General features: G+C 43.3%; 3 protein-coding genes, 1 non-coding gene and 1 pseudogene across 4 annotated transcripts; 3 read left to right on the forward strand and 2 right to left on the reverse strand.

Moving 5' to 3' along the window:
* Positions 1–564: 564 nt before the first annotated feature.
* LOC147973447 (B3 domain-containing protein Os03g0212300-like) lies at positions 565–8907 on the forward strand. Its single transcript, XM_087524685.1, has 4 exons — positions 565–669; positions 755–1040; positions 1122–1175; positions 8864–8907. Exons 1-4 carry the CDS (start codon positions 565–567, stop codon positions 8905–8907), a joined length of 489 nt encoding a protein of 162 aa, XP_087380811.1.
* Positions 8908–9056: 149 nt separating this feature from the next.
* Positions 9057–10026, reverse strand: LOC147973448 (uncharacterized; annotated as a pseudogene).
* A 2654-nt stretch (positions 10027–12680) lies between these two features.
* On the forward strand, positions 12681–14873 carry LOC125511125 (small ribosomal subunit protein eS26). The gene is made up of 5 exons (XM_048676412.2): positions 12681–12838; positions 12924–13016; positions 13389–13473; positions 13575–13705; positions 14572–14873. Exons 1-5 carry the CDS (start codon positions 12836–12838, stop codon positions 14686–14688), a joined length of 429 nt encoding a protein of 142 aa, XP_048532369.2. The 5' UTR covers positions 12681–12835; the 3' UTR covers positions 14689–14873.
* LOC125511872 (small nucleolar RNA snoR99) lies at positions 14291–14393 on the forward strand. The gene has a single exon (XR_007285144.1). It is a non-coding gene; the product is annotated as a small nucleolar RNA snoR99 (small nucleolar RNA).
* Positions 14874–15889: 1016 nt separating the features above from the next.
* LOC125511124 (P-loop containing nucleoside triphosphate hydrolases superfamily protein) lies at positions 15890–21037 on the reverse strand. Its single transcript, XM_048676411.2, has 11 exons — positions 20889–21037; positions 19750–20722; positions 18999–19123; positions 18793–18912; positions 18547–18634; positions 17815–17906; positions 17608–17712; positions 17034–17143; positions 16508–16595; positions 16390–16425; positions 15890–16301 (listed from the first exon to the last, which is right to left on the reverse strand). Exons 2-11 carry the CDS (start codon positions 20690–20692, stop codon positions 16218–16220), a joined length of 1791 nt encoding a protein of 596 aa, XP_048532368.2. The 5' UTR covers positions 20693–20722; positions 20889–21037; the 3' UTR covers positions 15890–16217.
* Positions 21038–24599: the final 3562 nt, after the last annotated feature.

The raw sequence follows: 24599 nt of genomic DNA on the forward strand, positions 1-24599 counted from the left end.
GCCACTTTAGGGGCCACGATCTTCATCCGCATAGTTAGCGGTATTTTTTAGAACACTTTTTTGATCCTGTTGTAGCAGCAAAACTTGTCAAACAACATATTGAATTATTGGATGAAAGCGAGGAGGAGGATGACCACGATGAAACTATGATGCAATATGGTAGTGATGATGAAGATCACACTGGTCACAATATTGGTGATGATGACGAGTAGTTCTTATTATCTTTTGTGTTCACATCTCTAGATTTTATCTCATGTGTTCACATCTGTCTTAATACCTTGCCTTGCCTTGTTCGGTTCTAGTGCATAAAGGTCTATGGTCAATTGATATTTTGTGCTTCCACTACAGAAAGGTCTATGGTATATTTTGTCTGTCCTTTTCAAGTAAAGAAATCTAAATGTTATCTGTATAATACCTTGCCTTGTTTGGTTGTATCGGTTATACCTGTATGTTGTCCAGTAGGTTTGTTAGGTTTGATAGCATAGAAGAAATAGACAGTGTACTCCATATGTTTTATGATCTGTTGTAAGGGTACTAATTGGTCTCTTCTGCTGCTTATCAGAGATGGCGGGAAGCAGCCACCGCCGCTCTGCGACACCGCAGTATGAGTTGGATACTTCCGAGTTCTTCACTATCATACTTGGGACTTCAGTATCATCCATGACACAGGTATATAAAACGAGAGATCTCCCCTTCACCCATCTCATTATGATATCTGTTGTTTGCCTACATCACTCATTGTCCCAAACTACAGAGGCTGCCTGACAGTTTTATGAACATGCTAATGGGTGAAGATCCGCCAAATAATGTGAAGCTACGACAGGCCGGCAGCGGGTTTCGCAGGCTGTGGGATGTGGAGTTGGTGATCAAGGAGGGCCACATGTACTTGTCTCGTGGGTGGGAGAAGTTCTACCGTGCCTACGACCTGCAGCTGGGGTACTTCCTTCTCTTCATGTACGACGACGACGCCACCATGCTCATCGTGAAGGTGTTCAACGCGACTATGTGTCGCATGCGCTACGCTGAAGATTATGATGCCGGTATGTTCTGCCTCTTCTTATTCCTCTACATTTGGCTCTGTCTCACATCGATTGTTAACGGTCATTGTTGCATTTGGACAGGTAATGGGAGCAGCAGCAGCGACAATGGCTACAGCCAAAGCAGCAGCGACCATGGTTGTAGCGAAAGCAGCAGCGATTCTGGCTGTAGCGAAAGCAGCAGCGATTCTGGCAGCAGCATAGACAACAAGAAGGATGATCCGGACTGGAGTGCAGGAGAAGAGGAGCAGAGTGGGGATGAGGAGATGCAGGATGACGATGGGCATCAGGCTGAGGATGACCTAGCGCTGGTGGTGGCTGACCAAGGGCAAGAGATGGTGGTGGCTGACCAAGGGCAAGAGATGGTGGTGGCTGACCAAGGGTAAGAGATGGTGGTGGCTGACCATGGGCAAGAGATGGAGGTGGCTGAGGATGACCTAGCGATGGTCGTGCCTGAAGGTGGCCTCGCGATGGTGGTGGTGCCTGACAATGACGATGGAACTATGTGTTGGCTATGTATGTATATATGATGGAACTTGTGTGTTGGCTATGTATGTATATATGATGGAACTTGTGTGTTGGCTATGATTGTTATATGGATGCTTGTTGTATATATATATGTGTTGGATATCTCATAGGTGAAATAGTGACATGAGATTAAGAAAAAAAATAAAAAAATTGTTACTAATGGCGCACTACCGTGTGGTGCGCCATTAGTATAGCAGACACTAGTGGCGCACCGTGGGCAAAACTAATGGCGCACTACCAGGTGCGCCATTAGTATACCAGATACTAATGGCGCACCAGTGGTGCGCCATTAGTAAAAAATTCTAGTGGCGTGATACTAATGGCGCACGAGTGATGCGCCATTAGTAGGCAAAACTGGTGCGTCATTAGTAGCCCTTTTCCTAGTAGTGTACGTTCCCCAACAGTGGCATCCGAGCCTAGGTTTTATGTGTTGATGCTATTTGCACGAGTAGAACACAAGTGAGTTGTGGGCGACATAAGTCATACTGCTTACCAGCATGTCATACTTTGGTTCGGCGGTATTGTTGGACGAAGCGGCCCGAACCGACATTACGCGTACGCTTACGCGAGACCGGTTCTCCCGACGTGCTTTGCACAAAGGTGGCTAGCGGGTGACAGTTTCTCCAACTTTAGTTGAACCGAGTGTGGCTACGCCCGGTCCTTGCGAAGGTTAAAATAACACCAACTTGACAAACTATCGTTGTGGTTTTGATGCGTAGGTAAGATTGGTTCTTGCTTAAGCCCGTAGCAGCCACGTAAAACTTGCAACAACAAAGTAGAGGACGTCTAACCTGTTTTTGCAGGGCATGTTGTGATGTGATATGGTCAAGACATGATGCTAAATTTTGTTGTATGAGATGATCATGTTTTGTAACCAAGTTATCGGCAACTGGCAGGAGCCATATGGTTGTCGCTTTATTGTATGCAATGCAATTGCGCTGTAATGCTTTACTTTATCACTAGGCGGTAGCGATAGTCATGGAAGCATAAGATTGGCGAGACGACAACGATGCTACGATGGTGATCAAGGTGTCGCGCCGGTGACGATGGTGATCATGACGGTGCTTCGAAGATGGAGATCACAAGCACAAGATGATGATGGCCATATCATATCACTTATATTGATTGCATGTGATGTTTATCTTTTATGCATCTTATCTTGCTTTGATTGACGGTAGCATTTTAAGATGATCTCTCACTAATTATCAAGAAGTGTTCTCCTTGAGTATGCACCGTTGTGAAAGTTCTTCGTGCTGAGACACCACGTGATGATCGGGTGTGATAGGCTCTACGTTCAAATACAACGGGTGCAAAACAGTTGCACACGCAGAATACTCAGGTTATACTTGACGAGCCAAGCATATACAGATATGGCCTCGGAACACGGAGACCGAAAGGTCGAGCGTGAATCATATAGTAGATATGATCAACATGGCGATGTTCACCAATGAAACTACTCCATCTCACGTGATGATCGGACATGGTTTAGTTGATTTGGATCACGTAATCACTTAGAGGATTAGAGGGATGTCTATCTAAGTGGGAGTTCTTTAGTAATATGATTAATTGAACCTAAATTTATCATGAACTTAGTACCTGATAGTATCTTGCTTGTTTATGTTTGATTGTAGATAGATGGCCCGTGTTGTTATTCCGTTGAATTTTAATGCGTTCCTTGAGAAAGCAAAGTTGAAGATGATGGTAGCAATTACACGGACTGGGTCCGTAACTTGAGGATTATCCTCATTGCTGCACAGAAGAATTACGTCCCGGAAGCACCGCTAGGTGCCAGGCCTGCTGCTGGAGCAACACCAGATGTTATGAACGTCTGGCAGAGCAAAGCTGATGACTACTCGATAGTTCAGTGTGCCATGCTTTACGGCTTAGAATCGGGACTTCAACGACGTTTTGAACGTCATGGAGCATATGAGATGTTCCAGGAGTTGAAGTTAATATTTCAAGCAAATGCCCGGATTGAGAGATATGAAGTCTCCAATAAGTTCTATAGCTGCAAGATGGAGGAGAACAGTTCTGTCAGTGAGCATATACTCAAAATGTCTGGGTATAATAATCACTTGATTCAATTGGGAGTTAATCTTCCAGATGATTGCGTCATTGACAAAATTCTCCAATCACTGCCACCAAGCTACAAGAGCTTCATGATGAACTATAATATGCAAGGGATGAATAAGACTATTCCCGAGCTCTTCGCAATGCTGAAAGCTGCGGAGGTAGAAATCAAGAAGGAGCATCAAGTGTTGATGGTCAATAAGACCACTAGTTTCAAGAAAAAGGGCAAAGGGAAGAAGAAGGGGAACTTCAAAAAGAACAGCAAGCAAGTTGCTACTCAAGAGAAGAAACCCAAACCTGGACCTAAGCCTCAAACTGAGTGCTTCTACTGCAAGCAGACTGGTCACTGGAAGCGGAACTGCCCCAAGTATTTGGCGGATAAGAAGGATGGCAAGGTGAACAAAGGTATATGTGATATACATGTTATTGATGTGTACCTTACTAATGCTCGCAGTAGCACCTGGGTATTTGATACTGGTTATGTTGCTAACATTTGCAACTCGAAACAGGGACTACAGATTAAGCGAAGATTGGCTAAGGACGAGGTGATGATGCGCGTGGGAAATGGTTACAAAGTCGATGTGATCACGGTCGGCACGCTACCTCTACATCTACCTTCGGGATTAGTATTAGACCTAAATAATTGTTATTTGGTGCCAGCGTTAAGCATGAACATTATATCTGGATCTTGTTTGATACGAGACGGTTATTTATTTAAATCAGAGAATAATGGTTGTTCTATTTATATGAGTAATATCTTTTATGGTCATGCACCCTTAAAGATTGGTCTATTCTTATTAAATCTCGATAGTAGTGACACACATATTCATAATGTTGAAACCAAAAGATGCAGAGTTGATAATGATAGTGCAACTTATTTGTGGCACTGCCGTTTGGGTCATATCGGTGTAAAGCGCATGAAGAAACTCCATACTGATGGGCTTTTGGAACCACTTGATTATGAATCACTTGGTACTTGCGAACCGTGCCTTATGGGTAAGATGACAAAAACACCGTTCTCCGGTACTATGGAGAGAGCAACAGATTTGTTGGAAATCATACATACAGATGTATGTGGACCGATGAATGTTGAGGCTCGTGACGGATATCGTTATTTTCTCACCTTCACAGATGACTTAAGCAGATATGGGTATATCTACTTAATGAAACATAAGTCTGAAACATTTGAAAAGTTCAAAGAATTTCAGAGTGAAGTTGAAAATCATCGTAACAAGAAAAAAAAATTCCTGCGATCTGATCGTGGAGGAGAATATTTGAGTTACGAGTTTGGTGTACATTTGAAACAATGCGGAATAGTTTCGCAACTCACGCCACCCGGAACACCACAGCGTAATGGTGTGTCCGAACGTCGTAATCGTACTTTACTAGATATGATGCGATCTATGATGTCTCTTACTGATTTACCGCTATCGTTTTGGGGTTATGCTCTAGAGACGACCGCATTCACGTTAAATAGGGCACCATCAAAATCCGTTGAGACGACGCCTTATGAACTATGGTTTGGCAAGAAACCAAAGTTGTCATTTCTGAAAGTTTGGGGTTGTGATGCTTATGTGAAAAAGCTTCAACCTGATAAGCTCGAACCCAAATCGGAGAAATGTGTCTTCATAGGATATCCAAAGGAAACTATTGGATACACCTTCTATCGCAGATCCGAAGGAAAAACTTTTGTTGCTAAATTCAGAAACTTTCTAGAGAAGGAGTTTCTCTCGAAAGAAGTGAGTAGGAGGAAAGTAGAACTTGATGAGGTAACTGTACCTGCTCCATTATTGGAAAGTAGTACATCACCGAAACCAGTTTCTGTGACACCTACACCAATTAGTGAGGAAGCTAATGATGATGATCATGAAGCTTCAGAACAAGATACTGCTGAACCTCGTAGATCAACCAGAGTAAGATCCGCACCAGAGTGGTACGGTAATCCTGTTCTGGAAGTCATGCTACTAGATCATGATGAACCTACGAACTATGGAGAAGCGATGGTGAGCCCAGATTCCGCAAAATGGCTTGAAGCCATGAAATCTGAGATGGGATCCATGTATGAGAACAAAGTATGGACTTTGGTTGACTTGCCCAATGATCGGCAAGTAATTGAGAATAAATGGATCTTTAAGAAGAAGACTGACGCTGACGGTAATGTTACTGTCTACAAAGCTCGACTTGTCGCAAAAGGTTTTCGACAAGTTCAAGGGATTGACTACGATGAGACCTTCTCACCCGTAGCGATGCTTAAGTCTGTCCGAATCATGTTAGCAATTGCCGCATTTTATGATTATGAAATTTGGCAGATGGATGTCAAAACTGCATTCCTGAATGGATTTCTGCAAGAAGAGTTGTATATGATGCAACCGGAAGGTTTTGTCGATCCAAAGGGAGCTAACAAAGTGTGCAAGCTCCAGCGATCCATTTATGGACTGGTGCAAGCCTCTCGGAGTTGGAGTAAACGCTTTGATAGTGTGATCAAAGCATTTGGTTTTGTACAGACTTTTGGAGAAGCCTGTATTTACAAGGAAGTGAGTGGGAGCTCTGTAGCATTTCTGATATTATATGTAGATGACATATTACTAATCGGAAATGATATAGAATTTCTGGATAGCATAAAGGGATACTTGAATAAGAGTTTTTCAATGAAAGACCTCGGTGAAGCTGCTTACATATTGGGCATTAAGATCTATAGAGACAGATCAAGACGCTTAATTGGACTTTCACAAAGCACATACCTTGACAAAGTTTTGAAAAAGTTCAAAATGGATCAAGCAAAGAAAGGATTCTTGCCTGTGTTGCAAGGTGTGAAATTGAGTAAGACTCAATGCCCGACCAATGCAGAAGATAGAGAGAAAATGAAAGATGTTCCCTATGCTTCAGCCATAGGCTCTATCATGTATGCAATGTTGTGTACCAGACCTGATGTGTGTCTTGCTATAAGTCTAGCAGGCAGGTACCAAAGTAATCCAGGAGTGGATCACTGGACAGCGGTCAAGAACATCCTGAAATACCTGGAAAGGACTAAGGATATGTTTCTCATATATGGAGGTGACAAAGAGCTCATCGTAAATGGTTATGTTGATGCAAGCTTTGACACTGATCCGGACGATTCTAAATCGCAAACCGGATACATGTTTACATTAAACGGTGGAGCTGTCAGTTGGTGCAGTTCTAAACAAAGCGTTGTGGCGGGATCTACATGTGAAGCGGAGTACATAGCTGCTTCGGAAGCAGCAAACGAAGGAGTCTGGATGAAGGAGTTCATATCCGATCTAGGAGTCATACCTAGTGCACCGGGTCCAATGAAAATCTTTTGTGACAATACTGGTGCAATTGCCTTGGCAAAGGAATCCAGATTTCACAAGAGAACCAAGCACATCAAGAGACGCTTCAATTCCATCCGGGATCTAGTCCAGGTGGGAGACATAGAGATTTGCAAGATACATACGGATCTGAATGTAGCAGACCCGTTGACTAAGCCTCTTCCACGAGCAAAACATGATCAGCACCAAAGCTCCATGGGTGTTAGAATCATTACTGTGTAATCTAGATTATTGACTCTAGTGCAAGTGGGAGACTGAAGGAAATATGCCCTAGAGGCAATAATAATGTTATTATTTTATTTCCTTATATCATGATAAATGTTTATTATTCATGCTAGAATTGTATTATCTGGAAACATAATACTTGTGTGAATACATAGACAAACCAAACGCCACTAGTATGCCTCTACTTGACTAGCTCATTAATCAAATATGGTTATGTTTCCTAACCATAGACATGTGTTGTCATTTGATTAACGGGATCACATTATTAGGAGAATGATGTGATTGACATGACCCATTCCATTAGCTTAGCACCCGATCGTTTAGTATGTTGCTATTGCTTTCTTCATGACTTATACATGTTCCTATGACTATGAGATTATGCAACTCCCGTTTGCCGGAGGAACACTTTGTGTGCTACCAAACGTCACAACGTAACTGGGTGATAATAAAGGAGCTCTACAGGTGTCTCCAAAGGTACATGTTGGGTTGGCGTATTTCGAGATTAGGATTTGTCACTCCGATTGTCGGAGAGGTATCTCTGGGCCCTCTCGGTAATGCACATCACATAAGCCTTGCAAGCATTTCAACTAATGAGTTAGTTGCGAGATGATGTATTACGAAACGAGTAAAGAGACTTGCCGGTAACGAGATTGAACTAGGTATTGAGATACCGACGATCGAATCTCGAGCAAGTAAAACACCGATGATAAAGGGAACAACGTATGTTGTTATGCGGTCTGACCGATAAAGATCTTCGTAGAATATGTAGGAGCCAATATGAGCATCCAGGTTCCGCTATTGGTTATTGACCCGAGACGTGTCTCGGTCATGTCTACATTGTTCTCGAACCCGTAGGGTCCGCACGCTTAAGGTTTCGATGACAGTTATATCATGAGTTTATGAGTTTTGATGTACCGAAGTTAGTTCGGAGTCCCAGATGTGATCACGGACATAACGAGGAGTCTCGAAATGGTCGAGACATAAAGATTGATATATTAGACGGCTATATTCAGACACCGGAAGTGTTTCGGGTGATTTCGGAGAAAACCGGAGAGCCGGAGGGTTACAGGAACCCTACCGGGAGAAGTAATGGGCCATATGGGCCTTAGTGGAGAGAGAGAGGAGCAGCCAGGGTGGGCCGCGCGCCTCCTCCCCCTGGTCCGAATTGGACTAGGAGAGGGGGGGCGGCGCCCCCCTTTCCTTCTCCCTCCCCACTTCCTTCCCCCTCCTAGTAGGAGTCCTACTCCTACTAGGAGGAGGAGTCCTACTCCTACTAGGAGGAGGACTCCTCCTGGCGCGCCAATAGGGGCCGGCCCTGCGACGGTAGTACATCAAGATCATCACCACGCCGTCGTGCTGACAGAACTCTACCCCGACACTTTGCTGGATCGGAGTCCGGGGTTCGTCATCGAGCTGAACGTGTGCTAAAACTCGGAGGTGCCGTAGTTTCGGTGCTTGATCGGTCGGGCCATGAAGACGTACGACTACATCAACCGCGTTGTGCTAACGCTTCCGCTGTCGGTCTACAAGCGTACGTAGATCACACTCTCCCCTCTCGTTGCTATGCATCACCATGATCTTGCGTGTGCGTAGGAAAATTTTGAAATTACTACGTTCCCCAATAGGACAATCGATCATGTGTCACCACTCTTCAAATATTGTTTCTCCCTGTAGCAACACAGGGGTATTTAGCTAGTGGTATTGTAGTTATAGAATAGTCCCGCACCAAATTATAGAAATGTATGCCCAAGTTCCCGCTCAAGTCACCAACCACAAGCCACTGTCCAAATTAGCACACTTGTTAGTGATACAACAATAAGGCATGCACAACTAAGTATTAAAACTAGTAACACTAACATCTATACCTCTAAGGAATCACATTAAACTCATGAGGCAAATGTCCTTTCCGACAACTCATTTCCTAAAATTGTATCATGATTTTGTCACCATGAATGCTTCTGAATATCTCTTTCTCACAGTAGCACACCATTAAATCATTTATCTAATCATCTAATAGTTTGTTGCGCAAGTCTGTCTTGACGACCTTCATTGCCTAAAATATTTGCTCAACTGATGAACTGGCTACAGGAAGAATGAGTGTGAACTCAATGAGGCGATATACCAACTGGAAAGTTGTGTGTTGATTATTTCAATCATCATCCGAGCAAGTGTGGACACATCCCGGCATCCATTAAATTCATCACTTCTCCTAATAACCATAAGGAATATTGGGAGGTGTACTCTTAGTAACATCCGGTCAGCTTCTGTGAAGTCCTCATCATAAATTTCAGCAAGACGGATAAGTTTGTCAACGTAAAACTTTGCAAAGTTGTTTGCTGGATTAAGACAAGACATGCAATCCAATAACTTGGTGGAAACTTCATTGAATCGGACATTCATATCAGTGATAGTTGCATAAATGGCAACATTGAATATGCTAACCTTGTAATAGTGAAGTCGAGTCACCTTACTCTTAATGTGAGCAGATTGGCCCATTGTTCCAACAAGATCATCCATGTTTGGCACATCAATATGATGTGTTCCACAAAAGTTCTTGGCTTGGCAAAATGAAGACCCCCAAACATTGTCCCTCATGTCCTGCAAGCTTTCTTTCACATCCAAGATCAAACACATGGCCTCAACAATATTTTGATTCTTTCTTTGCAAAGTTTGGGATAGGTGATTTGTGTTGCTCAACAAGTTATTAAGAACAACATGATGAACAAAAATTCAAATCATTCTATGATTTTAAGCAAACCTCTAGATCCACCTTGGCATGTATGTTCCCGAGCATCAACCGCAACAATTCCTAGCACATTCACCACAACATTCCACATTGTGAATATACGAAGCAAGGTTTTGAGATGTGAGCCCCAACGAGTATCTCATGGTCTTGTTATATTAGATTCTTGATGCAATTCATCTTGATGTTTCGCAAGTAATGCATCTTTCCTTTTGCAAGATGAACACACTTGAATCACTATTGAGGGAATATAATTGAAGAAATCAACAATAGCAGGACTACATTGAGCAACGGTGACAACCACCAATTGCAACTGGTGAGCAAAGCAATGAGCATATAGAGAATGCATACAAAGCTTCATCTCTTACCAATTTATGCAAACCATTGAATTCCCCTTTCATAATTGAAGCCCCATCATAACCCTGACCACGTAGCCTCTTGACAAACCATGACATTCCAACACATTAACCAAAGCTTCTTTAATTCCAGCAGATGTACAGTCTGTGATGTGCTTAATGGCAAGGAATCTCTCTTGGAGCACTCCATGATCTCTTGGAGCACCCCAGTCTGGGCGGGCCACGACCCTTATGGCCTTGCTGTAGCTCCGCTGGTGTTGTTTGTAGGTAACCATAGTATACCCCTCAAAGCATATCTAACCCATCCCGAAGAAACATTTTGGTCCAAATCAAGCGAAAATTCTAAATCAAATAAGATGAACATATGATGAACTATTGCTCACAAAATACCCACACGCGCTTCACAAGATCGTCTCCGAGTTGCTCATGAGTTTGTGGGTCTTTCATCCATCAATGCATTTCAATAAATGCATGGATTGTGTTTGCATATATTTAGATAGGCAAGATGTGTTTCATTAAGCTCATAGTCATTCTTTTCGACAGCGGTTACAATGCACACAATGAACTCCCTCGTCACACTAAAATGTTGCTTGGAAAATGTCTTAGGGTACATTACTTGATATAGGATGTAATCTCTATTATGTTTGGTATAGTATTATTTCGAGGACCATGTATAATTTCCCTCACCTCCCCTTGAGTGATCAACCCCAATGCCATCTCAAAAGCATAATCTTTTTACTCCTCAAACGGCTGACTCATCGATGCCAGTAGGTCTCTTAAGTAAACAGCTTACTAGATATTAGTTTGCTTGTAGTGCATGTTGACCACGACTAAATAATAGCTAGCTAGTATTTGTGAGATTGTGTCGTTAAGTGATCGTTCACTACTAAGTTTAGCTATCGCTAAACTTATTGCTGGTCAATTGTCTCGTTTCATGTGTGCTATTGCAATGTGAGGTGCAAAATGCTCTATTGTGTGGCAAAATATTTTTTTGCAGAATATGTAGGTGGCGTGCATATAACAAGATACGCCGGTAGGTGAAATTATAGCGATGGCGTTGGAAATGTGGCACGCCATGAGCACCAATAATACTGCTCACGTTGGCATCCAATGCCATCACTATTTTTTAACACTGGCGCCATATTGATGGCATCGGGTGCCAACTCGAGCAAGGCCTTTTTGCAACTCCATAGTTAGGCTTTCCAGCACTAGTGAGTTCCCCCAACATTCTAGGAAGTTGCCTAAAAGCATCTCTGGATACAACAACAGGTCCACAACGCAATCCATCATTAGTTTTGTACGTCCTTCTGCCCTATTTGCGATGAATACACAGATAACTGATTAAGAACCATGCCTAGTTTTCTCTCTTCCACTTGAATGATCAACGCCGGCATCATTTTCTGTCTCCTCAAATGGATGAAATCTTGAATCTTCAGATAGGAACTCACAAGGGAAAAAAGTCAGCTTATGGACTTTTAGTCAAACACGCTGCGTGTGTCACCACATAAATCGTGTGGCAGCGACGGGAAGTGGCGTCGAGTATGTGATGGCTAGAGAGAGGCACCCAGGCGCTGAAAGTCGATTGGTAGCCTTGCGGGGGCTCCCGGTCACGACACGGGAGGCTAAAAGGGTGTGAAGGACCTCGAGAGACCGCGCAGTGTCCAACGATGTCCGCGAGCATGGCTCTCGTGGTGGGAGGTGGCCACGACAATAACTTGAGAGGGTTCTTCAGCAGCTGCAAGCAAGAGGGAAGAGCGGGAATGATCCCTAGCATAGACGGTGTTGTCGGAGGGACACCGAGGATGGGCACTGGCAATTTGGTTGGGAGGTTTCATACCGCCAAAAGATTATGTATTGTGAGGGGTAGGGTTGTATCCGGAAGCAAAATCTCTTTACTTTTTTCGGCAGGAAGGGGCTGTTTTTTGGAAGCTCCTAATTTTTATTTGTTTTAAATTTTTTTCAGGGTGAAATATAGATGCTCGGATAGTCTGACTGGATCCGGCTTACATGCTCCCTTCACATGCTCCCATCCGTGCTCCCACTTTATCCTATGACAATTTTTTTTCTTTTTCCTTCCTAATCTAATCATCCCTCCTCTGATTTTAACGGGGTGGGGCCGGACCTTATTTTGTTCCAATCAAATCAAGCCACGTATGCGGGAGCACGTATGGGCGCACGAGCGGGAGCAGGCAAGTCTTGTCCAGTCTGACTTCAACAAAGACACTCTCGAAGCGTAGTTTTTTTTTCTTTCCTTTTTTGACATAGAAGCGTAGTTAGGAAAACAAAAGACCATGGGCCAGTGATAACCGGCCACACGAAGAACATTTAGATGCCGGCCCAACCTGCGCTCCGAAAAGCGATACGACATCCAGGCCCATGACCGCAGAGCCGCTTGACGGTCCACAAATGCCCAGCATTCGCCCTACTTAAAGCTGGCACCATTCGCTCAACCCTTCCCACCAAGCCGCCGCCGCAACCCTAGAGCCTCGCCTCCCTCCTCCCCTCTCCCGGGCGCCTCCACCCCCCGCCTAGCGGCGCGAAGCGACCATGGTAAGACCCGCCGTCCTCGGATCTCCTCCGTCGGATCTCGCTCCCCGCCTGCCCCCGTCTCACCGTTCTCCGCCGTGTTTTGCAGACGTTCAAGCGGAGGAACGGCGGGCGCAACAAGCACGGCCGCGGCCACGTCAAGTACATCCGCTGCTCCAACTGCGCCAAGTGCTGCCCCAAGGTATGAGCGCCATCATTTCTCTTCTGTTCCCCTCCTGGATGTGATGCTATTTCGTAGCAGTGGGTAGATCAGGTTGCTTTAGTGGTAGAAGAATCAGTGCACGCACGAGGATCTGTGCTAGTGTTATTTCCATGGTGCGATCTGTATATTATTGCTCTAGCGGTTTGCGGTTGACATTATGTTCGAGGAGGGATTTTGCCGTCTAGATGTGTTTTTATCCGGCCGGTACAGTGATGTTTATACGACTGTTACTAGTTTTAGGGTCTCTTTAGTCTGAATTGTTCTCTAGTCAACAGTTGGTACATGTCAAATTATGTTACTTATATCGATAAAGATGGTTGGTATCTAACAATTAGTTCTTATTTTGTGCAGGACAAGGCTATCAAGCGTTTCTTGGTGAGGAACATCGTGGAGCAGGCTGCTGTGAGAGATGTGCAGGAGGCTTGTGTGCATGATGGTACAGTCTCTTGCTAACTATTACATTTCAACTTGACAGATATTATTAGTCACTAGTAACTGCATACTGAAGACATCTCATTTTGATTCTCTTTTGTCCAGGATATGTGCTTCCCAAGCTGTACGCCAAGGTGCACCACTGTGTGTCTTGTGCCATCCATGCCCACATTGTCCGTGTCCGCTCGCGTGAGAACAGGAGGAACCGTGAGCCCCCGCAGCGTTTCAGGCGCAGGGTATGATTTTAGCAACCATATGTTCTTCGCTTTAACTAAGTTTTGAAGTTTTCTTGTATGCTGTTCCATATATTTTTAACTGTTAGATAGAAGTTTTAAGTTCATGATGAGTAGTGCACCATGATTAGTTCTTCACTCTTCTGGTGTTGCTTTTGGCGTTGCATTCTCTGTGTATATGTCACAATGGATGCGTCAACGGAAGCATAAATAAACATGTCTTGGTGCATTGCAGGCATATGTGTGATGACTGATTACCTAATTCAGTCACCACCTCCTCATTGCACTCATTTGAAACAAAATTTCAGTACTGTCCTAGTGTTGCTTTTGGCGTTGCATTCTCTGTGTATATGTCGCAATGGATGCGTCAACGGAAGCATAGATAAACATGTCTTGTTGCATTGCAGACCTATCTTTGATGACTGATCCCTACTTCTTTCATTCATGACCTCCTCAATGCACTCATTTGTTAATACTTTTTACAGTTGGTACCGGGTTGCGGTGTTTTATTTGTCTGCTTAGAACATGTTTAAAAATTCATCAGATTGTGGGACTTATTGTCTGCCCCATTGGCTATAACAAGTGAGATTGCCTATGGGATGAAGCCGTCCCTTACATCTGATAACCATCCTCTTCACTTTGTCTGCTAAAACCTCCAGTTTTTAGCTGATCATTAACGGATGGGACATTTATATAACCATCTCCTTCACTTTGTCTGCTAAGACGTTCTGTTTCTAGCTGATCATTAGCTGATGTGACATTTTTGAATGACTATTGTTGTTTCTCATCTGTTTTTCATCATTCTTCTTGGTTGCCTCTGTTATGTCTATTACATTTTTCACTGACTTGTTTTGGTAACTTGACTGTAGGATGACGGCCCGAGGCCTGGACAGGGTGGCCCGCCCCGTGCTGGCGGCCCTGGTGGACCTGGTGGTGCGCCCGCTGGCGCTGGTGCCGTTCCTGGTGCCCCTGCTCCCCGTGTCTAGTTTGGGAATGCTTGCATGATATGGAGCCAGTCCTAGTTTTACTCGTCTCTGGATATTGAACTATTCTACCTAGTTTTTGCTGCAATCGGTTGTACTGAAAGTTGGTTGGTCAAGCACAATTTGTGATCAGGTCTTTATGTTTTGACAATTTCACTGCTATCTATATCAGAGAGAACCTTTTGGTTTGTCTGGGGATGCCCCCCTTGTGGTTTTGCGTTCATGCATCATATCATCTTTTATTTCTCTCAAGACTGATTTGAATCCTGTCAGTGCGTAAGTCCTCTTAGTAGTGAACAGTGCTGAGTGAAAAATGACTTAATTGGTTTTGGAGATTGCACACCGCAGATTCCAACTTTACCTTGCTGCCGTTTGGCAATATGATTAAACAGCCGGGCAGCAACTTTTCCTGAGCCAGAACACATTGTCCTCCGGTTCCCCTTCGTCGAGGTAGTAGCTATCTCTCCGTCGATGTAGTAGCTATCGTTTGAAGTTTGGATCCGCTTATCTTCAGCTCCATTAGGGTACAAGCTTGGCTGGGGTTACTCTGCAGTGAGTCTATTGGCATCATGTCGTGCCCTCTAATGGAGAGGAAAGAGAAATGAGAGCCCAGCCACCACGAAATTGATTTCTAGTCTAAGATTTAGTTGAAATTTTTGGAGGCTGAGTTCGAAATTAGTCTACGATTTAGCTGAAAATTTTAGAGGCTGGGCTCCATAAAGGCATCCATTTGCAAAATTCGAAATTCATCAAAATTCATATTTTTATGGCATAATGCATGTGTAAATTTTCAGGATGAAATGCATTAAACTGAGGGCTCTGCAAAAACAGGAAAAAGCAAAACTAAGTCTTTTTAACACATTAATCCCCATAAGTCCATGAATTTGTTTTTTTGTACAGGTCGCATCCTTAATTTTTACACACATGTACATTTCGTCCTGGTATATTTGCATATATTTTTCAGATTGTTTTGAAACCGAAAAAATATGAATTTTGATTATTTTTTTTTCCAGAAGTTTCAGGCTCCATGGAGCCTGGTCACCAAAACGCCCACAATTTAGCAATATATAGAGAGACAGCACCTCAATGCATAAAAATGCACAATCTGTTCCCTGAGAAGGTGTTAACATGTTAGCTGTATCTAGCTTTCAAGGGAAATTCTGAAATGACACGCTGTATTTTCCTTCCTTTATGAAGCTCTGGGTTCTGTACCACATCCATACTTAAATTTGTGTACTCACTGCCCTCAATCAGCGTAGAAGTTTATTTAAGACATGAATTTTGCTAAAACAGTGCAAATACACTTCGCAAAAAAAGAAAAACAGCCCAGTGAACCACACAGTATCCTTCTAGTAGCCTCTAAATGATAGAATCTTCTCTCAGACAGGGAAATGGTTCGGTGATCCAAATCTTAGATACAACATGGCGTCATATCCCATCCTAGCAAGGAAGGACCTCAAGGCCTAAAAGCCGAACCACTTGGGCATTTATCTTTCCCGGAATCACGCACTCCAGGCTAAGCGATCGCCTCCCTACGGCTTGATGAAGCGAGCTAGCTTCCCAAGCACGCCTCTCAGGTTGCGTATGCCCGCCCCCGTCTTGGAGCTCACCATCATCTACAAGACATGTACCGCGGTATCAGAATGACATGGTTCAGGAGCAGGTATAACAGATTGGAGATGATCAGATGGTTCAGGAGCTCACCACGGGCTTTACGACCGACTTGTTCTTCTTGAGGCTCTGTGGTGGAGGAAATGAGCGGTTTTGGGTTAAGGTCAGGCAATGAATCAAAACGCACATGGGAGGAAGGGAGGGAGAGAACCTCTTGGATTTCCATGGCACGGCGAGCGACGTCTATAGGGAAAACCAAATCAGTCTTGGTTAATACAATCTGGTACGGTGTCTTGTATCTGCCAGTGTATTTGGAGATGTCATTCACAGAGTCAAACGTAACACCACTATCTATATATCACCCAAAATCTAAGCAAATGTTTTGGCCAACTGATGGCTTTCAAAGCAAAAATGCTTTACTCTAATTATTGAATTTGATTGCTTTGAGTTTTTCTTTACAATGACAGTGATGCACTTCAATCAAGGTCACAAAGGTAACACCACTATGTATATCACCCAAAACGCAAGCAAATGCTTTGATCAAACAATGTATTTCAAGAAAAAAATGCATGATTCTAATCAATGAATTTGATTGCACTGACAGCTAAGGTTTTTTTAACTTTGCACTGACAGTGATGTACTTCAATTAAGATTGCAAAGCTGCAAAACCACTTAACATTACTACATTAGAGAGAAAAAAAGTAGATAACACTGCCTCTGTAAGGATTTAAACAAACCTTTCCATTAGATCTATAAGCTCGTAGTCCAATGGTTTCATTCCACGTTTAGTGTGGACAAGAAGGCACACTCTATCCAGACCAACCCTGTTTGAAACATACTCTTTCACCTACAAATTTCAGAGTGCTTGTAAGAACTAAGAATAACAATAATCAATAGGCAAAAATAGAACAAGAGATATCTTTGACAGACAGAGCCAATGGTTATATTCAAACTGCAAGAATACTGCATGGGGACCAGATAATTCATCTAATTATGTGGTCGTAAACACAAATTGTAAAGCTGCTTGGCCCCCTTGATTTGAAATTGTGCTCAGTTAAGACATCCAAACCAGATGTTCAATTTTGTATTAAATTGAGAGATCAGCAGCAGCCCCATAAAAGTTGTAGAGCAAGAACTTAAGGAATTTCATTACCAATGTACAATAGTTATGTGATCTACAAGTATTTACAATAAAATTTAGAATTTTAATAAATTACCATAGACAGTGAGACCAGATGTCAGCAATCCCAAGTTCATGCATGCAAGGCGACATGATTCATGAGAAGGCTATTATTCAGATTGGATACTTACAAGCTCCTGCCAAGACTCTTTAACTTCATCCTTTGCATAAGCAAAACCATATCCGGGCAAATCAACAAGGCATAACTTTGATGCAAGCTTGAAGAAATTTATACTCTGTGATTCAGAAGTAATATGTTATACATATAAACAAATTAACAATTTGAACACTGATAAGTAGACGAAGAAATGAAAGCTTTAATTGTTTATTCAACTTACTTGAGTAAGTCCTGGCTTATCTGATGTTCGCACAATACCCCACTGTCTTGTAAGTGCATTGAGTAGTGAGGATTTCCCAACATTTGATACCCCTTGAATTTCAGTTCAGTAAGAAAACAAAGTTGTTAATGCAGATATGAAACACTTTAAGTAACAGGGATTTACAGATAGGTTCAATGTTATATTTGATTCAGTAAAGAGTTACAGACTCCAAAGAAAGCATTGTTTTGATAAAACAATTAGCATAAAATATCTAAATACTAAATGCAAAATGATAGTATATACTAAATGTAGTTTACTAAAGCATGAGGATATGATTTGAAGTTTGTCATAGTAAAAAAGGCCTTCTATAAGATGTGAAGTTTCTGTTTCACCAATAGTTTAGTGGATAATAAATAACCAAAGATTCATGAGTTCCATGATAAGGTGACGAAGTGAGCAGAACATAAAATGGCCGAAAGTTGAAACAGACATCAAAATAGAGGCTAGGTTAGTTTGCTACAAAATTTCAATGAGCAACTCATCATCAATGTCTTGGTAGGATAATGCCATTGAACTAACAAAACACACATTTTAATACAAATATTTGCTCCAGTATTTGCAAAACATTGTAGGGGATATGACATAAACTGAATTCAGACACAGCCCATCAAAATGACATGATTAGACAACTTCCCATAGAAATAAGGGGAGATGGAACTAATAGCATGCATTCCTTCCTAGGATATTTACCTGCAAATGCTATCTCTGGAATTGTGGGAGGAGGGAAAGATGATGGGATCTTTGCAGCGGCAAAAAAGTCCAACTTATTTCTGAACACCTGTTGATGATTTCTTGTGAGCAACAATAACTAAAATTGGATTGAAAATCAACAGAACATACAATATAGAACCTAAAATCATATAGTAGCAAAAAATAACTGACTAAAACAAGAGAAACATACGACTTTCTGCACTGATTATATGTTATCGTTCTTACAGTGTCTTCTATCCGATCACGTTCAATTCTGGTTGAGAAGGGGACATTATCCAGAGGAGCAGAAAGCTTGGTATTGTAGCCAGCATTTTTTATGTCAATTAGACGCCTACGACCAAGTAACTGCAAAGAACAGTAAAATGATGTTATAATTGCATCCATAGAGCGAAAGAGTCAAAAGAGAGGTATGAGGAGGCATTCGTGTATACATTATCTTCAACATATGAAAGGATTGAAGAACTTGGCTGTATGTCACGAAATTTAGCATTTATAGACATTTCAGTCTCGTCAGGTTCAGGTGTGCTCTTTTCTGGAATCTTCTCTGTTATGCAAACTAAGAAAGAAAGAAAATGGAGATATTAAAACAGAAGCATCAGATGGATAATTAGACACTTTCCTCATAAGACCAGAAATTTCAAATAAGTACAGAAATTATAAGTGGGTGAACGCACTAAGAAGTTCAGGAAAGTTTTCATATTATTAAGGAAACAATTAAAATATGTAGCAATTTTGAGAAGTTATCAGTTGAAAGAAGAGATTTGAATCAACAGTGTTACATAACAAAGCATGCAAATATATTTCTAAAAGGGGGGAATGGCACAGACTGGATAAAACTAGAACTTGTAAGTGGTTCTAGTGTGTACACATTCTTTTTAATCTTAAAAGGATATCATTTAGACATGCATATCGAGTAGTATACATAAGTTGCCCTACATTTTCTTGATTGCCCGAGCTCTATACCTGCATTTAAATATTATGGAATATTCTTCTTTTGTTAACATGAACTTCAGACGAGAAATGTGATGCTAAATTCAGGGTGAAGGAAAAAACTATCCATGAGAGGGTGCCTTTTCACCACCACAGGGTTTGAGGGGTCGTGCACATGGAACATGATATACATACATATGCACAAATCAATCCTCTGCACCACCTAAAAAAAAGGTAAGATAGCATTCATACCATCTTGTTTGGGAGTTGCATCCTCAATCCGTTTGTTTGATGTGTCATAAGGATCTAGTTTCATTCGCTTTCTCTTCTTAGGAGGAGCAATTTCCTCAGAGTCAGAAACTGAATCCTTCCTATAGACCCTGAGTTTCTTCCCAGTTTTGTCCAGCACCCGAGTAGGACGAGCACGGGGCTTGTCTTCAGCATTCTGCTGTGAATCATCAGACTTCCTGCTTCCCGCATCATGCTCATCCAAATCGGCATTTGTGGTGCCACCATTTCGACGATCGACCCTGATGTCTTTGTCAAATTTCTTCCACTTGGAGGCTTGTGAATTCATACAGACCATTGATCGACCCTTGTCCCCTTTACTCCCACCATAAACCTTGCTGCTATCCCTTCTCATTGAACGGAAGCCATCATCTTCCGAACATCGAGGCTTGAACCTTTCGCCTTCCCCTCTGCCCATACCAGAACCATTGCTGCTACTCCTTCTCATCGGCCGAAATTCACCCTCTTCAGATCTCCGGGGCTTAAATCCGTCGCCTCCTCGAGAAGAAAACTTCCCACGGGTTCCATCGGAAGGGTTCTTTCTGTCCATCCTTGGTTTAGAAAACGACGTGTCGTTGTAATCGCCGTACCCCGAGCCATGATCACCCTTCCTCTTCCTGCTGTCAAACCCAGACGAACCCCTCCTGGCGTCCCCTTGAGACCCTGCATCGCTCCGCCACCGCTTCTGCTCCGTACCCCCTCCGCGCCCACGCCCGCCGCGCTCTTCTCTCTCCTCCCCATTGCCCCGGCCACCGAACCTGGCCCCTCCTTTCCCTCTGGCGTCCTCCCTCCTGTTCCCCGTCTTCCCGCCGGCCATCCCGGTCCCGCCGCCGCTCATGTCCCTCTTGGCGCTCAGCTGGCTCGCCGTGCTGGTCTCCCGCCACTTCAACCGTACACCGAGCGGCATTTCTCGGCCCCTTTGTCTGACGAAAACCCCCTGCACGAAGACGACGACGGGTTAGACGCTCTGGCCGCTGGTCTCGCACCATGCGCGCGCGAGCAGGGAAGGTGTTCGGAGGAATGCCTAGGCGGAAAAGGGGAGGATGGAAGAGATGGCTGCTGTGGGCGCGGGCGCGCGGGGGATGGGGCGGCAGTGCGCTCACCTGGAGCGGGGGGCGGCGGCCGCGTTGCTGTCGCGCCGGGCGGAGGCGGCTGCCGGCGGGCGGCGGGCGGCGGGTAGGCGTTCGTGGGAGTACCAGAGCGAACTGAACGGAGGCGCGCGCGTACTGAGGCTTAAGGTTTTCTTATGGAGTGTTGGATACAGATCCGACGGTAAGAATGGGGTGCGGCGGCGAGCTTATGTTTGGGCCGTTGTAGTTCCGAAGCACGTGGGCCTAAATAAATGGGCCAATTTGTTAGTCATTTACCATCCGAAAACTCTGCCTTGCACAATTTTGGAGGAAGCAACGCCAAAATCACTAATTAAGGAGTATTCGTAGCAAAGAACACTTCACTTTCTCATGTCGCGACAAGTGACACACATACAGCGTGCCACTTGTCGCAACCGGGAAGTTTTTCTTTTTTTCATAGATTCGTTTATTCAAAACGTTTTATCTTTTAAACCGTACGTTCAAATCTTGAACCGTTTTCATATTGGATTCCTCGCGTCGAGATCTTCAAAACTAGATCCCATATTGATAGGTTTTGACTAACTTTTTTTCACAAAAAAAACGGACGAAAAAACCCGGGCGAAAAAATCAAACCGGGAGCATGGTTTTTTTCCCTTTCCAAAAGAGGCACGCCCGTGCCTCTCGCGAAATCACACCCGTGCCTCTCGTGGAAGCAAAACCGTGACTCTCGTGAAAGGAAAAAAAACAGAAAACGCGTTTTTTCCGTTTCCGAGAGGCACGGCCGTGACTCTCGCGAAAGCACAACCGTGCCTCTCGCAGAAGCAAAACCATGACTCTCGCAAAAGAAAAAACAGAAAATACGCATTTTTTCCCTTTCTGAGAGGCACGGCCGTGACTCTCGCGAAAGCACAACCGTACCTCTTGTGGAAGCAAAACCGTAACTCTCGCGAAAGAAAAAAAAATAAAAAACGCGTTTTGTTTTTTCCTTTCCGAGAGGTACGTCCATGACTCTCGCGAAAGCACAACCGTGCCTCTCGTGGAAGCAAAATCGTAACTCTCGCGAAAGAAAAAAAAACAGAAAACACGTTTTTTTTCGTTTCCGAAAGGCACGGCCGTGACTCGCTAAAGCACAACCGTACCCCGATTTTTTTATCGAAAAGCTAAGAAAGACCGGGAGAAAACCAAAACGTCGCCCCCCAAAAAAAACTGTTTAAAAAGCCGAAAACATGTGCAGAAAAATAAAAAAACCTGAAGGAAACGTCCAGAGCACGGCACGTGACGAATGACTGAGAGCGCGCCAAGTGACGCTGATCGTTGCGAGGCTCCCAAAATAGCGCCCGTTAACTAGTTGCTCCCAAGCAACGCTACATTGATCAGGGAGATCAAGTCAAGGATAGCTGAATTTGATCAAGTCAGTTATGTCCATGAAGGAAGGTCCTCGAAGTCAAGTCCGAGGCTAATAATATTGCTCACTATGCTCGGACGTGGAGTTTCTACACCCGGGCTCAAATGCTCCTGGTGTGAACACCATAAAAATTAAAAAAAAGAAATGTTTGTTGTGCATGCAAAATTTCTTCACGAAATCACATTGGTGGAAGGCGTGGTAAAAAAATAAAATCGATGCTCTGAAAATGTTACTTTCAGATGTATTTCAGAGCATCCATTTTTTTGCCATGACTTCCACCAATGTGATTTCGTGATAAAATTTTATATGCACAACAAACATTTCTTAAAGTATGTAGAAAAATCAGAATTTTTTGAGTTTTTTTTTCTATTTTTTATTTTATTGTTCACATCAAGAGCATTTGAGCTCGGGGTGTAGAAAGGTACTTTCAGCTATGCTCTGTCTTTAATGGCGAGTAACCATTCTTGGCTTCTCCGGGTCCATGATGTAACCCCTGAACGTTACGGATTACTCTCTCTGTTCACAAATGCAAGACATTTTGGCACTTTAAATTGAAATGTCAAAACTTCTATTTAGGAATAGAGGGAGTAGTAATGAAGTTAGTGGATTATTCTAAAAGAATAATTTAAATGTGCTTTATTTATATTATTATATGAAAACGCGCCAAAAATTCCGGATGAGGGACATGAGATGCTGGCAAAGACTCCAGAGGTAGTTTAAAACAGACCATTTAGTATGCGGGTATTGTTATAATGTATGACTTTTCTTCCAATTATTTCCCTTTTTCCGCTCCATTAATTTTTTGACATTTCTGATTTTATTAGTTTTTCCTATTTACATTTAGTCCTACTCTATTCTTAATTCATTGTTTAATTTTTTTCCCTTTTTTTCAGTGAGTAGCTTTCGGGTTAGCACCTCATATTCTATTTATATTATCATATGAAATGTCCATTTAATATTTGCTTTTCTCATTGCTCAATAGTTTATTTTAATAGTATATCCTTTGTTTCAATTAAAAATTGCATGGAAGAAAATTTAAAATCAAGCAAAATGAATTTTATCATCTTTGTCTATGAAACACGGAAAGTTTGAACTGAGTTATGTGAACTTTTTCTATGAAATAGTTTATTCTTCGTCACGATGCTGTAACTTATTTGCTGTATATGTTGTCGTCGCTTTGAGAAAAGGTCGTAATCTTCGATCGGATAGCAATTAGCCAATATGTCAGGTTTATATAAAAAAATGGTACTAAAACTGATCGTCTGCCAATCGCTATGAATGGGCCAAACCGTGGGCCTACAATCATCTTGGGCCTTAGTAGGCCTAGACTTAATCTGACCCACTATTACTTTTTGGCTTTAAAATGCCGAGTAAACCGCTTGCCTTAATTGGGCCAGAAAATAAAATGGGCTTTTAACAGGTTGAGATGTAGATTGAACCTGAATTGTGTCGAACAAATCACGGGCCGACAGCAGGCTGGAATATACATCGGCCCATTATTGGCCCAGTGATATGACGGGCCATTAACAGGCCGAAATATTGTTGGGCCTTGGTGGGCCCAATTTCAGGACGGGCTAGAAGCAGGCCGAATGCATAGCGGGCGGAAATTAGGCCCAACACTATCAAGGGCCTTTAACGGGCCGATAGGCAGTTTGGGCTAAAATGTATCCACGAAGACTACGGGTCATTAAGAGGCCGAAAGTCAGTACGAACCAAAATTAGGCCCAGATGCAACTCTGGCCTTTAATGGCCGAAAGTGAAACCGGGCCGAAAGAGGCCTATATGTACACAGGGCCGCTGAAAGGCTGACACTAATATCGGGCCGAACTGTTAAACAGGCCATTAAGGCCCCGTTCTGAAGCTCTCCAGGTTCAGGAAATCCACGATTCCAGCTTCGTGCGCCAGCGTCCAACTTCCGTGAGGAGCTACGTGCGTTCGGGAGGCTCTAGCCAGCTTTTCATGCGCTGGCGCTGGGCTATAGGGCTGTTTAGAGCGAAAGGTGTGTACATGGGCTATTAGGGAACACAGATGGTGACATGGGCTGCAGGCCCAATTCGGAGTGAAGGATGTGGATGACCCTGATGCACCCACGTCTACTGGCTGGTTCCTACGAGAGCTCGGAAGAAAATAAATCGGGAGGCTCGCCGAACCGGTATGCAACTTAGCGGTGGCATTCCCTGTAATTACATCGAACTCCCGCTTCTCGTTTTAGCGAAGCTGGCCAACCGCCGCTTCTCGTCTCCGCAAAAATTGCACGGGTGGATCCTCGTCTCCGCGAAGCTGGCTCCTCGAAGCTGGAGCGTTCGGGATCGATTCACGTAGGAATTCTAGGAAGCTGG

Source organism: Triticum urartu, chromosome 5A (genome assembly GCF_056163025.1).
Source record: "Triticum urartu cultivar PI428250 chromosome 5A, HENAU_Tu73, whole genome shotgun sequence".
Classification (NCBI taxonomy): Eukaryota; Viridiplantae; Streptophyta; class Magnoliopsida; order Poales; family Poaceae; genus Triticum; species Triticum urartu.

Bases quoted from the DNA above. Each gene is read 5' to 3' on its own strand.
- LOC147973447 (XM_087524685.1), top strand. From the start codon at position 565: ATGGCGGGAAGCAGCCACCGCCGCTCTGCGACACCGCAGTATGAGTTG. The intron at 670-754 runs GTATATAAAACG...CCCAAACTACAG, and splicing joins CAGTATCATCCATGACACAG to AGGCTGCCTGACAGTTTTAT. The intron at 1,041-1,121 runs GTATGTTCTGCC...GCATTTGGACAG, and splicing joins CGCTGAAGATTATGATGCCG to GTAATGGGAGCAGCAGCAGC.
- LOC125511124 (XM_048676411.2), bottom strand. From the start codon at position 20,692: ATGCCGCTCGGTGTACGGTTGAAGTGGCGGGAGACCAGCACGGCGAGC. The intron at 19,124-19,749 runs GTATGAATGCTA...TTTCTTTCTTAG, and splicing joins TGCAACTCCCAAACAAGATG to TTTGCATAACAGAGAAGATT. The intron at 17,907-18,546 runs GTAAATATCCTA...CTGAAATTCAAG, and splicing joins TCCAGAGATAGCATTTGCAG to GGGTATCAAATGTTGGGAAA.
- LOC125511125 (XM_048676412.2), top strand. The intron at 13,017-13,388 runs GTATGAGCGCCA...TATTTTGTGCAG, and splicing joins GCGCCAAGTGCTGCCCCAAG to GACAAGGCTATCAAGCGTTT. The intron at 13,706-14,571 runs GTATGATTTTAG...ACTTGACTGTAG, and splicing joins CGCAGCGTTTCAGGCGCAGG to GATGACGGCCCGAGGCCTGG.